The sequence below is a fragment of the Mesocricetus auratus genome, unplaced genomic scaffold, assembly GCF_017639785.1.
Source record: "Mesocricetus auratus isolate SY011 unplaced genomic scaffold, BCM_Maur_2.0 Super-Scaffold_100029, whole genome shotgun sequence".
In the NCBI taxonomy this organism is placed as follows: Eukaryota; Metazoa; Chordata; class Mammalia; order Rodentia; family Cricetidae; genus Mesocricetus; species Mesocricetus auratus.
This window is the reverse complement of record NW_024429210.1, coordinates 16,134,601-16,149,232: the sequence shown is the minus strand read 5'-3', so window position 1 is coordinate 16,149,232 and position 14,632 is coordinate 16,134,601. Positions and strand designations below refer to the sequence as shown.

General features: G+C 37.9%; 1 protein-coding gene across 4 annotated transcripts in view; it reads right to left on the bottom strand.

The window, feature by feature from the left end:
- Positions 1–14,632, bottom strand: part of Fancl (FA complementation group L) — a 66,969-nt gene that overhangs the window by 25,441 nt on the left and 26,896 nt on the right. For all 4 annotated transcript variants that reach the window (XR_005871751.1, XM_005070358.4, XM_021227288.2 and 1 more), the window contains one exon: positions 3,498–3,594. Coding sequence is in view for 3 of the 4 variants with exons in the window: in XM_005070358.4 (XP_005070415.1) it covers positions 3,498–3,594 (97 nt within the window). In the remaining variant the exon portion in view is untranslated. The remainder of the gene's footprint in view (positions 1–3,497; positions 3,595–14,632) is intronic.

The following is a 14,632-nucleotide window of genomic DNA, read 5'->3' as shown; positions in this document are numbered from 1 at the left end:
GAGAGAGGGAGGGAGGGAGGGAGGGAGGGAGGGAGGGAGGGAGGGAAGGAGGGAGGAAAGGAGGGAGGGGGAGAGAGAGAGAGAGAGAGAGAGATAGAGATATGACAGGCAGATACTAAAGAGTTTAAAAATAGTAAGTATGCACCCTCAAACCCGCTTTGGTTCAGAAATAGAAACTTTGATTCACTGTGGCTTGCTATTCATCACATTGGAATCTATCAGTGGCCAGTTCCAGTTCTAACTTAAAGAAGCAAGCTCAGTAATTGATAATCCGGTGTATACAATAAGTCCTCTGTTATCATTTGTGAGGTGATGACACTTTTTGTATATATTTGCAATTGTGTAAACACACACAGGCTTCTAATGAATTAAGCTGATTTGTAGTGGTTTTACTGTACATTTGGTGTAAGTTCAATAAATACAAGGATATAATACACATATTACTATTAATTACATGAGATATCAATTTGTTCAAATAAACTGCATATAAGAGACAAAAAGCAATTTCACATGTTTTGTGGTTTTTTTATGAATCATTTAAGTATAAAGTTACATATTGGGTATTTACTTTATTTTACTTTTTTGTTGGGGGGGGGTTGAGATAGGATCTCACCCTGTAGGCCAGTCTAGCACTCGAACTCAACTAAATGTACAGCTGGGTTTCCTTCAAACTTGGGGCAATCTTTTCTTCTCAACTTCTCAAGTGCTGGGATCATAGAAATGAAGTAGCATGTCTAAATTCATTTTCCAAATAGCTTCTGGACTACAGTAGCTAAATTACAGTACGGAACTAAATACAATGTACCTAACCACCCAGCCAAAGTTGGAACATCTCTTAAGTTTTCAGGGTATATGTAATATCAACTTGCAGTAGTTATAAAAACTATATTGTTATTTTTGCTTGTTTTGATGGTGCTGCGCATGGAATCCAAGGTCTTGGGTAAGGCAGTTACTCAACTGATGTAGAGTTCTGGCCTGAAAACCTTTATTTTGGAAATCTAATTTACAATACTCTGCATACAGGAATGGGGCAAGGTGACACACATGTGTAACTCTAGTACCCAGAAGGCAGAAGCATGATCACCACAAGCTGGAGGCTAGTCAGGTCTATACAGCAGCTTCTAGGCCAACTGGAATTACACAGTGAGACACTGACTGAAAAATTTTTTCAAGTGTAAGCTTTAATAATTTCTCAATATAATAATTCTGTAAATCTCTCTTGAAGCAAGCCAAATGATAAATTTTCAAGGACTTATATACCATTAAGCACATACATTCTTTGCAATACTTGTTAGATTCTATGGTCTATTACTCCAGAACACATTTAACCAAGTCTGCTCTGACCAAGAAGGCTGCCCCCAAGTGAACACACAAACCACAAAGCCCAAGTACTGGGCCTCTAACACACACTTAGTTGTTTTTCACAGGTTTTATTTATTTAACAATTGTCTTGCCCAAATAAGTATTGTATGTTCACTGTGGTTTGGGGATGGAAAGGAGGGTGGTAGAATTGGGAGAGTATGTGTTCAAGAATAAAAACAAAAACAAAAGAAAAAAAACAAAATGCACTTCTTTAATATATATCAAATCAAAAAACTAAAGTTTGTATATGTACAAAAAAATACCCTAATTTAAGGTTTGTTTAAAAAAATAGTTTGGGTAAAGATACTATACTCTACCTTCATATCAAATAGTTTTAGTGATTAATGTTACTTACCTGATATTCCTAGGCCCAAATACTGAGTGGGGAAGAAGGGAAGGAGAGGAGGAGAGACCACATATTGAAAATAAACTTGGCATATCTATAAATCTAAATTAAATAGATAAGTCTAATAAAAGCCACCAACATAAGATTAAGATCCCACATCTTTTTCAAATATAACCCCCTATTTCCTCCCACCTCAAATGAAGCTTTGTTTTTTTCTTTGCAAGTGTCTGTCTGTAGCAAGTATTGTGAATCTATAGACATAAAAAACACAGGAAGATAGTTTTAGAGAACTATCTCATCTACATTGCAAAGCTATGTCTTTAAAAGCAACAGACATAATGGAGCATACTAATGTCCACATCATCGCTGGCTATCAGCGATTAATGAAGTTAATGTCATACTTAAGTAGATTTTAAAAATCTTTTGCTACACTGGATCCCACAATCTTTAAAGTTAATAAAAGATAAACAAAGTCCTCTAAGAATAGAAGGCAGTGTGGACACAAGCACTGTCTGCTTAGAAGCATAGGAACTTTAACACTGCATGAAAAATTGCGGGTTTGGACCTTCCCGGTGGCAAAGTGAGCCTCACCAGTGAATAGGACCAAAACAGTGACTTGAGTGAAGAGGCAGAAACACTATTGCTGGCTGAATGTGACCTTTTGTAAGGATAAAAGATGATTTCTTCTAATTTTTTAAAACATACCTTTAAAAACTTTAAACAAAAAACTTTATATTAATGAAACAAACCTATGACATTTTAAAAATGAATTAGACTCATATCCAACTTATTTGTTGATATGTCTTAAAATTATACCTAAATGTGTGTGCAGGAGAAATTAAGTCACTACTGGAGCTGTCTCTTGGAGCCACTAAGACATACCAACTTTTCTGTGCCACCCAATAAACTTTATATGTTTGCTTATTTTCTCTTTTGAGAACCTTAAATGCTAGACACATTTTTAAAAAGAACAAATACAATTGATCTTTACATCACTACAATCTTCTGAAATAGAATTGATTGATGACTACCAGAAACAATAAAAATTTGGATATCCTGGTTTCCTTTCAATTTCATGTTTCCTCAGTTGTTACTAAGGGAATGATTAATATGTTGAACTCTCGTATTTATTTCTTAAAATGCCCAATCTAGAGCTAAAATTTAAACATGAAATGAAAATATACAACAAATGTTTTGTGACTATTTACAGACACAGGTTATAAGTAGACATAGACTTTCTAAATTCTTAAAATATGTATATGCAAAAGTTTTAGCCAAAATAAAAAACTGTGCATGTGTGTGTATGCACTGTATATGCGCGTGCGCGCGCGTGTGCACGTGTGTGTGTGTGTGTGTGTGTGTGTGTGTGTGTGTGTGTGTGTGTGTGTTAAGGGGTAGAATGAAGAAAGAGGTAAGAAATACAAAAGCAACTCACAGTCAGAAGTAGAGGCAAGAGACTTCCGCAGAACTTCATTAGGACAGGGGACACATCACTCACTCTTTTGTACACAGGACATGACAACACTAACATCACAGTGCTTGGGGGCTGTGGACTCTTTAATATTTCTTAATTATAAAGTCTGCATTTTGATAAAATTTGGTACAAATTAGTGAAAGGAAATTATATCTAGACTTTAAGAAACTTGATGAATAAATTCCTTGAGGCTTTCTAAAATCAATTTTTAAAGTCACCCATGTCCTTTTAAAATAACCAGCACTTTTAATCACTGGAAACACCCAGAGCTCATTTCTCACAGCATTTCCTGTCACACAGTAACACAGCACGTACCTTTGCCTTCAACTTGACGGTGATCACATGTTTTCTACCAGAGGTATCCTCTGCTTGTAGCTTGATGGTACTGAAGGAAGTATCCACACACACAAGTCTGATGAGCAACAGAGAATAAAAAACGATCACACAGAGGTGGGCTATGGGGCCCAGGGCAGGGCACCATTCCTACAACTACATGGAGAAAATTAATCAGGAATTTCTGCATGCCAGATTCCCCTCCTGCCATAGATTTACTGCAGTTAATACAGCAGCAGCCTAGCGCTTAATGCAGCCATAGATCTCAGGATTATTTACAATGTGTGTCAAGGCTCACGCTGTGGTCAGTGAGCACTATGTTTCGCTTTTCCATCACTGGAACCTTTGGCACACACAGCATGTTTCTGTCAGCATCTACTTATGTACACATTAAACTTCCTGTCAAAGTCTTTGATCCATTTCTGTAGTTTCATACAGTATGAGATTTTTATGTTTCCTTTATTTGTTTTTCTCCTCAATGAACTTCTCCTTTGTTATCAATAATGTTACTATACAACAATCTGGCTGATATTAGTTTATATACTCAGAATAAACCCATGGAAAATGCTGTATAAGCACAAGTATGGACTGGTCTCTTAGCAATAAATTTCCTTTGTGCACAAAATATAGCTTTTGACACGTAACCTAGGCATGTATTCAAGATGACTAATATTTTAAACACATAGCTCAAACTCAGTTGTTTTGGCTTTGGATTGCTCTAAATGCATGAATTCTCTACAATGAAAACCAATATCCTTTGAAATACATCATTCTGTAAAAATACAGTCCCTTGAGTATCATAAGCTACTGCCAAAAGGGCTCAAAGTTGGCAGTGTGTTTACTAGTGCTTGGGCAGTATAGATGGTGCTCGACATTTTTATAATATTATTCTCTTTAAACACAGGAAGTGAGCTGAGACTGTTGTGCAATTCTTCACACAGAGAGATGGTAAGAATCAACATTAGCCTCTAACTCAGGTGACATCTTCTTAACGTCACATTTGGTTGCTGACCAAAGGTAAAATGGTTCAATTAAAGAAAACATTGGCCAGTGGAGCTGTGGAAAACTAATAAAAAACCCAACAGGAATCTGAACAACAATGGATTAAAATGTAAAACCAAACTATCAAGTTCTATCTAATCAGTAGATCTTACAAAAGTCTAGAGTCTTACAAAAACAGATGGAAGTAAATTATGGTATAAAACATGTTTTTGTACATGGTTACCCCCTTTTTTTTTTTTACTGATATCTGTAAAAAACTCATTAAACTTCTAACATTGCAACAATGTAAGCATCTGTCTCCATCAGCTTTTCCAAGGATTCAGATACTGAAAATTTCTTCAGATCCAAAACAAAGAGAAGCATATACATTTATTTGTTTTTCCTCTATTTATAAACATTACATGTATTTTAAAATACAGGGATTTTTAAAATAGATGCAGTTTCAAAATTAACAAAAATTAGCATTGACTAAAGCAAAAGCATATAAACTTTTATGAAGATACAGCCTTAAAGGTACTGGCTACAAGATGGAAGGCTCTGAGATGGGTTACAGTTGGCAAAAGAAAAGATCTGTACAACAGAATGGATTATACACTTACCTAAAATAAGGGCATTTCTTTTTAAGACAAGAAATAAAAATGGAAGATGAAATTTTATAAATAAAAGATGGTAACCTTACAAATATTCTGCTAGTAATTTCTCAGTGAAAAAGGTTTATGTAGTCATAGAAACAAAACTGTTTACTTATAACATTTAGAATTTAGCAAGATCAAAAAAAGAAAAAGAAAAAAAAGAATGGTAGCTACAAAAACTGATGTAAATCTGCTTAACAACTGCAATCTAAAAGTAAGAGATGACAACCCTGGGAAGCTCAAAGAAGAAATGATCAAGAGTGAAGATTAATAACAATGAAATCTATAATTGCTAAAGTGAGAGTCAAGAGCTACATACTGAACTGAGTGAACATGAACGGGACTTAAAACATATTAAACCTAATTTTTTTTAATCTCTTGAAATACTGTACTTAGTTTGACAAACAGTTTAAATTACTTAGCTTCTTTTCCTTAAGGAATCAGATGCATTTAAGTAATATTAACATCAACAGGCAGCCCACATCAAAGCCCAGACTGAGAGGTATGCAGGAATGTACTTTTTCAACTTTAAAGGTCCTGTTTTTACTGTTAAGCACTAATTCCATCACTCCTAGACTGCTCAAAACTCCTGCTCTGTTGACTTTTGTCACTTCATTTCTCTTTATATCAATCCATGCTGTCTTCTGTGCCAGCATTTACCATTCCTTTTAAATCACATTAACCATATTCAATGAGTCCCCATCCCCTGAAGCCCAGAACCCACAGTGGAATCCCTGCAGTCTAGCTCACAGCACCATCTTTTAGTGAACTACTGTAGCTGTTTGGCTCTTTTGGAGGGCCCAGCACGCAGCTCCTAAATAAATCACACACAGAGACTTTTTCTTACTTATGAATGCCCAGCCCTAGCTTGACTTATTTCTAGTCAGCTTTTCTTAAAGTAGCCCATCTACCTTGCGCCTCTGGGCTTTTTCCTTTCTCTTACTTTGGCATATTTTACTGTCACTCTCACTTCCTGGCCAGTGGCTGGCCCCCTAGCAGTTTCCTCTCCTTGTTCTCTTGCTCCACCTTCTCTCCTCATTTCTCCTATTTCTTCTCTCTGCCTGCCAGCCCTGCCTACCCTTTCTCCTGCCTGGATATTTGTTGTTCAGCTCTTTATTAGACCATCAGGTGTTCTAGACAGGCAAAGTAACACAGCTTCACAGAGTTAAACAAATGCAACATAAACAAAAAAATGGAACACATCTTTGCATCGTTAGAAAAATGTTTCACAGCAAAAACAAAAATAACATACCTTAAAATTATATTCTACAACAACCTATTGCATTGTCCATCCTGTGGCCTCACTCTCTAGGTTTAACATTCTTTCTCCATTCCTTCTGAGCTTGGAACACTCATCTCTCCTCTAAGAACGTTTGGCCAAACACTGAAAGCACTTCAGCTTTGTCTTAGTTTACACTAACTCATACCTTTTCATCTGGGGTTTAGCTTGCCAGACAGATAAGCTTTTCTTGCAGTAAATGTAGTTTTCTATTTCCATGAATGAGAAAATGCAGCAGGTATGTATGAACATGCAGGAGATGTGAGACTGGCGAGTTATTTACTGCTCACGTTAAATACTACAGATATATTCTAATCTTTAAAAGATCTCACTACTGTGAACATATTGGTAGGGTATCTAGAATGAAATCAATATTGTATTTTGTTAATATATTTGTTTTATTATTTCTTACTTCTTACCTGTTATAAAAAAGTTATTATTCATTGTAACTAAACCATTACCCTAATTAAGTAGTATAAAATTCATATATAGTCTAACATTATTGGATAAACTAGTATAGCAGCCACAGGTCACACCTACTTTACAAAGGAAAAGTGTGAGTCTCATAATGTCCTGATTAGAATTTCTTTTTTTCTTTTTGCCAACTGAGAAGAGTAAACTTCAATTTAAAAAGGGCTTCCAGTTGCAGAGAGGGAGGAGCGATGAGCAAAGGGGTCAAGACCAGGATGGTGAAACCTACAGAAATAGCTGACCTGAACAAGGGGGAGCTCATGCCTGATAGCTGAGAGGCCAGCATGGGATTGATCCAGACCCCCTCAGCATTCTTTGGGGCCTTAGGCAATAGATCAGTATTTATTCTTGTCACCCAAATGGACTTTGGGAGCCCATACCACATGGAGGGATGCTTTCTCAGCCTGGGCACATGGGGAAGGGCTTAGGCCCTGCCCTGGGACTGTATGACAGACTTTGGAGATTTCTCCCATGAAGGCCTCACCCTCCCTGGAGAGTGGAGTTGGGATTGGGTGGAGGATTCAGGAGGTTGGAGGGTGGGGAAGGAGGGGAGTGAGAGGGAGCTGGGATTGACATGTGAAGCAAGCTTGTTTCTAATTTAAATAAATTTCAAAAAGGTTAAAAGGAGGGGGGGCTTCACCAAACTGGCCCATAGCCAATATTTATTTGATTAATGACTGAAGTAGGCAGTGCTACCCCAGTACAGCATCCCTCACCCTGTCAGTCCTGACCCCTTTGGGGTCTAATAAGCCTTTCACAGGCAACACATAAGGCCATTGGGAAACATGGATATTTACATCATGTTCCATAACAGTAGAAAAATTACAGTTATGAAGCAGCAACAGATTTTTATGGTTGGGGATGTCACCCTGTAATACATGAGAACTCTGTATTAAAGGGTCACAGAACTAGGAAGGTTGAAAACCACTGCCTGATCAGGTTGTCCTGGTTTACACAGGAAATCAGGCTGGGCAAGTCAGTAAGTACCAGTCCGCTATGGTCTCTACTTCAATTACGGCCCTGACTTGCATTCATGATGAACTAAAAACTATAAGCTGGAATAAACTCTTCCCCACGTCACTTTTGGTTGTGGTGTTTTATCACAGCAGTCATAGGCAAACTGAAACACACACGTAACAGACTTTAACAGAAGGCATTATTAGCTTTATCTGAAGCATGAGTAAAATGTGGCTCAGAGACAGTCAGTTACTTGTCTGTGGTTACACAGCAATAGGCAATAAGGAAAGCTCTACTGTAACTACTAGTACTTAATTGTATAAACAAATACATATTTCTCCCAATGCTTTAATTCTTTGAAATGCACTGGGAATTATGGAAATGGCACTATTAATCAGATTCAAAGATTATGGGTTTAACTACAAAGCCTAGCAACACATACTGGTAATTTTTCAGTAGTACATCAGATTTCATATCAATCAGTTCTTTCTGAAGATAAAACTCAAAACACCAAGCCACTGTGTTGCTCTCACTCTAAATGACAATATGCTGGTGAGAAAGAACAAAGCATCAGCCCACATCTCGTAAACTGTTTAATCTATGAATTACTTAGGGACACACGATTATAAAAGATGCTCTCTGACGAATGGTGACGATACATTTCTCCCAAACTTCAATGCTTCTCAGCCTAAAGAGATGAGACATTAGGATGGTTCTATGTAAAGTAGGGTCCGTGACCTAACTCTCTACAAAGCAAAAGCATTAGGTGCATTCAAATCTAGGATACTCAACACCACAAAGACAATCCACAAACTCTAACTCTGAGCATTTTAATGGACCATGCTAGAAAGCATCGTGAGCTGAAGTTAACAGAAGCTCATCTTGGGTCAGGTAACACTTATCTGCATGAACCAGTGTGCCACCCAAAATAACCCAGAACTGCCACACCGCCTTCATCTCACCACACAAAGAAGCTGCTGCTGACAGTGCTTTAGGGAACCTGAAATGAGTATGGAAATGCAAAAAAGACCGATCAAACTTACAGTTGGCAACTTATTCTCAATGTCAACTCAGTAAAGAAGGAAATGGTAAGTTCCATCCCATTTTTCAATAAGTTTTTTCTTTCCAAATAAAATATTCTTAAGTCCTGATCCTACATGACCATTAGAGCTGAATGTGGTGGTTCATGTCTAAAATCCCAACACTTGAGAGGCTGACTCTTCCACTAGATGTTAAATTAGTTCCATGTGGCATTCTAAGCTGCTTATGTATCTTCATTGCTTTAAAACATATTAAACATATAATAGCTGGGTGAAAAAATGCAATGATTCAAAACTTCTATTTGCTATCATCAATGTTTCAATTAATTTCAATGTGGAATTTCTTTCAATCATGTCAGATCCATTTGGAAACCTGCCTTAAATGAATTTTATCAAGAGAACGGGAATTTTAAAAAAGACCATTATTTCTGCCTATGCCAAGCCTTTCCTACATCCTCAACACTGAGAGCATTAACAAGGAAGCATCTGAGAATGAACTTAAATGATTTCTCTATTTCCTGACCATTTATATCTAAAGAGTGATTGACTCCAGGACACAAAAGGCCTAATCCACTTTCATGACCTCAGTTGGAATTGCTACTAGAGCATCTCAATATTTGTTTTTATTCTCTTCTGTGCCCCATTGTTATGATTAATTTTATCTTAAACATACATATATTTTAAAGATTTAACACACTTAAAGCCTGATTTGATGAATAAACTTTAAGCAGTCATTAATATCATCAGAACATTTAGAGCTAGATGTAAAATTCATTTCTGGCTAAAATGGAGTAACATACTATGAGCCAAATCTTCTCTAAACAACTCAGTTAAGTAGCTTGATAAAGGGGGGGGCAGGGGGCAGGAGGCATCAAAGAATTTCTAAGGGAACCAGGACCTGAAGACTATATGCCACCAGAGAGGAAAATCTGAGCAAAGGGCCCAGATAAAGAGGCAAAGATTAAGTGACCAAAGAAACATAAAACACAAAAACAAAGACAAAAAACTTTAAAGCACTTTTGGCAGTCTAGTCTACTGAAGATTAGAGATAAATATAATGGACTTGAAGAGTCAGAATATCAAAAAAGACAAGTCCAGAGAACTTGGTCTAACAGTTTACTAGCTTTTCCTCTGATAAACTCTTGAGCAAACAAGGTTTAAAAAAAATACTAGGAGAGAGCTACTAAAAGACAAAGACTATCCAGAAAGCCCATTATAGCAAGGGGAGATTAATTAGAATTTAGAGCTGGGATGAGATGAAATCTAAATGAAGATCTCAATGAGAACCCATAAAACATAACTATTAAAAAGAGTGCAAGCAAGAAATGGAAGAATTCGAGCCAGGGAGTGGTGGCGCGCGCCTTTAATGCCAACACTGGGGAGGCAGAGGCAGAGGCAGGCGGATCTCTGTGAGTTAGAGACCAGCCTAGTCTACAAGAGCTAATTCCAGGACAGTCTCCAAAGTCACAGAGAACCACCATCCCCCTCCCCAAAAATTGATGAATTATTGGCAAAAATGGATTTTAATAGAGATGAAAATCGGTCATGTAGGTAGAAAGAATTGAGAGATTAGGATTCACCAATGGAAAAAATGCAATCAAATATGCTTGGCTCTTGCTTCAAAGAGAAGACAAAGGGATGCAATCAGGCCAGTCAACTCATGGAACAACCCACTCTGACCTCATGCACACCCTACAGCAATCTCTTCCCATTTTATCGGTCTAGCAGAAGAAATCTCGAGAGGGATGGAAAGTGCTACCCTGAGTCTCAAACCTGTTTAGCCACACTTTCCAACAATGCAACAAAAGATTATTAGGCATAGCGCTGCAGCCTGTGGAAGCAAAGACAAATAATTGTATTATACACACTTCAGCAGTCCAACTATTCTGAAACACAATTACCTGTGATAATGATTTTAGTAAAGTTTTAATAATTGGATGTTGAAATTGTAGTTTTTGGCAAGAGACCAATTTACAACTTGTAAGGATCATAAGTACAGATCTATATGCAGTCACTATTAGCCAAGAAGACAATTAAGTTAACAAGCAGTACACAAAGTTAAGTTACGATACATGTCTGAAAAAATGGCCAACCCATCTCTACACAGAAGTACACTAAAAAATATATGCTTCACTCAGACCCATTGCAAAACGTAATGTAATAATCTGTGGATAAGAGGGAAAACTTTTCTAAGTAAAGCTTTTTAAGAACCAGAAGTAGAAGCTGGACACATGAACAAAAGACCAGGTTCTCCCTTCTAATGGCAATAAATGGTTTGCATTCTTCATGTCTCTGAAAACAAATTTACATGAAGATAACTTGGAACACACTTTGTGTGTGATTATGGTGTAAATTTATTAAAGGAAGTATGATTTCTTTTCAAATGTTGCAAATATATTTATTCACAGAAAACATAGCAGTGTACATTTGATCCAGTTCAGTAGCAAGTTCTTTTCTTTTTGTAGTATGTATTAATCATCTTCCTTTTTATTGATAAATAGCATCCCATTACATAAGTATTGAGCATTTTTTATCCATCCATCAGTTGAAGGATATTTGAGCATATTTTTTAATTTTAAATAGCTTGCTTCACATGTCAATCCCAGTTCCCTCTCCCTCCGCTACTCCCGCAAACCCCCACCATCCCCCCCAGCCTCCCACCCTATTGCCACTTCCTTCCACATAGGGGATATCTAGAGCCTGTCATTTCACTCAGGGCAGGGTCCAGGCACTACCCCTAAGTGTCAAGGCTGAGAGAGCATCTCTCTTTGTGTTATGGACACACGAAGTCCATTTGTATGCCAGGGATAAAGACTGATCCACTGCTGAGGGCCCCATAGGTTGCCCAGGATTCCTAACTGACTCTCACACTCAGGGGGTCTGGATCAGTCCCATGCTGGCCTCCCAGCTGTTGGTCTGGGGTCCAAGAGCCCTCCCCTGTTCAGATCATCTGTCTCTGCTGGTTTTGCCAGCCTATTGTTTGCCAATTTGCACATTGCTCATATCTCTCTGTCACTGGGTTCCTTGGGTTCAGCTCAGTGTTTAACTGGGTGTTTGCCTCTGCTTCCATCAGTCACTGGATGAAGGCTCCCGGATGGTTATAGACATCAAGTTCACTATCAGGTATGGGCATTCAAGGTGGTTTCTCCACTACTGCTTAGCTTGCCAGTTGGTGTCATCCCTTTAGATCACTAGAGGTCTCACTGGTGCCAGATCTGTCTTCTAACTTATGATTCCCTCTTCCCCCTATTCTACCCCCCACTCAACCTTCCTGTTCCCCCATGACCTACTCTCTCTTCCTCTTCTCCCCATCTCTTCTTCCCAGCTCCCATTCCCCCCCACCCCTCGCCATGTTCCCCATCTGTTCAGAGGATCTTGCCTCATTTCTCTTCTCTTGGGTACCATGCATATCTCTTTTATGTTCTTTCCTGTTTCCCAGACTCTCTGTCAGTGGAAGTGCAGACTGGCACTATCCTGATCCATGTCTAAAATCCATATATGAGTGAGTACATACCATGGTTTTCTTTTTGTGACTGGGTTACCTCACTCAGGATGGTTTCTTCTAGTGCCATCCATTTACCTGCAAATTTCAAGAGTCCATTGTTTTTTTCTGGTGAGTAATACTCCATTGTGTAAATGTACCACATTTTCTCTATCCACTCTTCCATTGAGGGGCATCTAGGTTGCTTCCAGGTTCTGGATATTACAAATAATGCTGCTATGAACATAGTGGAACAGATGCCCTTGTTGTATGAATTTGCATCTTTTGGATACATGCCTAAGAGTGGAATTGTTGGGTCTTGTCGTAGATTGATACTCATTTTCCTGAGGAATCTCCATACTGATTTCCAAAGTGGCTGTACGAGTTGGCACTCCCACCAGCAGTGGAGGATTGTTCCCCTCTCTCGACATCCTCTCCAGCATAAATTGTCTTCGGTGTTTTGATTTTAGCTATCCGGACAGGAGTAAGATATTATCTCAAAGTTGTTTTGATTTGCTTTTCCCTGGTGGCTAACACTGTTGAGCACTTTCTTAAGTGTCTCTTGGCCATTTTAGCCTCCTCTATAGAGAATTCTCTATTTAGTTCTGTACCCCAACTTTTAATTGGATCCTTTGGTGTTTTGGAGACTTGTTTCTTGAGTTCTTTGTAAATTTTGGAGATTAGCCCTCTGTCAGACGTGGGGTTAGTGAATATCTTTTCCCATTCTGTGGGCTGCCTTTTTGTCTTGTTGACTGTGTCCTTTGCCTTACAGAAGCTTCTTAGTTTCAGGAGGTCCCATTTATTAATTGTCTATGTCAGTGTCTGAGCCACTGGTGTTATGTTCAGGAAGTGGTCACCTGTACCAACTCATTGAAGAGTATCTCCCACTTTCTCTTCTAAAAGTTTCAGTGTGGTTGGATGTATGTTGAGATCTTTGATTCATTTGGACTTAAGTTTTGTACAAGGGGATAGACATGGATCTATCTGCAGTCTTCTGCATGCCAATACCCAGTTATGCCAGCACCATTTGTTGAAGATGCATTCCTTTTTCCATTGTATAGTTTTAGCTTCTTTGTCAAAAATTAAGTGTTCATAGGTGTGTGGATTAAAATCAGGGGTTTCAATTAGATTCCATTGGTATACCTGTCTATTTTTGTTCCAATACCAAGCTATTTTCAGGACTATAGCTCTATAATAAAGCTTGAAGTCAGGTATGGTGATACCTCCTGAAGTCCCTTTATTGTATAGGGTTGTTTTGGCTATCCTGGGCCTTTTGTTTTTTCAAATAAAGTTGATTATTGTTCTTTCCTTGTCCTTGAAGAATTGTGATGGAATTTTGATAGGGATTGCATTGAATCTGTAGACCGCTTTTGGCAAGATTGCCATTTTTATTATGTTGATCCTACCAATCCAAGAGCATGGGAGATCTTTCCATTTTCTGATATCCTCTTTGATATCTTTCTTTAAGGAGTCAAAGTTCTTGATATACAGGTCTTTCACTTCCTTGGTTAACATTATCCCCAGATATTTGATACTGTTTATGGCTGTTGTAAAGGGTGATGTTTCTGATTTCTTTCTCAACCACTTCATCATCTGTATATAATAGGGCCACTGATTTTTTTTTTTTTTAGTTTATCTTGTATCCTGCCACTTTGCTGAAGGTGTTTATCAGCTCTAGGAGTTCCCTTGCAGAGTTTCTCAGGTCACTTATGTAAACTATCATATCAACTGCAAATAGTGAAAGCTTGACTTCTTCTTTTCCTATTTGTATCCCCTTTATCTCCTTTGTTGTCTTATTGCTCTAGCTAGAAGTTCAAGTATAATATTGAAAAGATATGGAGAGAGTTGCATTGAGTTAATCTCCATTTAGTTTGATGTTAGCTGTTTGTTTTACTGTATATTGTTTTTATTATGTTCAGATATGTTTCTGTTATCCCTGATCTCTCTGTTATCATGAAGGGGTGCTGGATTTTGTCAAAGGCTTTTTCAGCATCTAATGAGATGATCATGTGGTTTTTCTTTCACAGTTTGTTTATATGGTGGATTACATTGATAGATTTTCTAATGTTGAACCATCCCTGCATTCCTGGGATGAAGCCTACTTGATCATGGTGGATGATTTTTCTGATGTGTTCTTGAATCCGGTTTGCAAGTATTTTATTGAGTATTTTTACATCAATGTTCATGAGGGAAGTTGGTCTATAGTTCTCTTTCTTAGTTGTGTCTTTGTGTGGCTTGGGTATCAAGGTAATTGT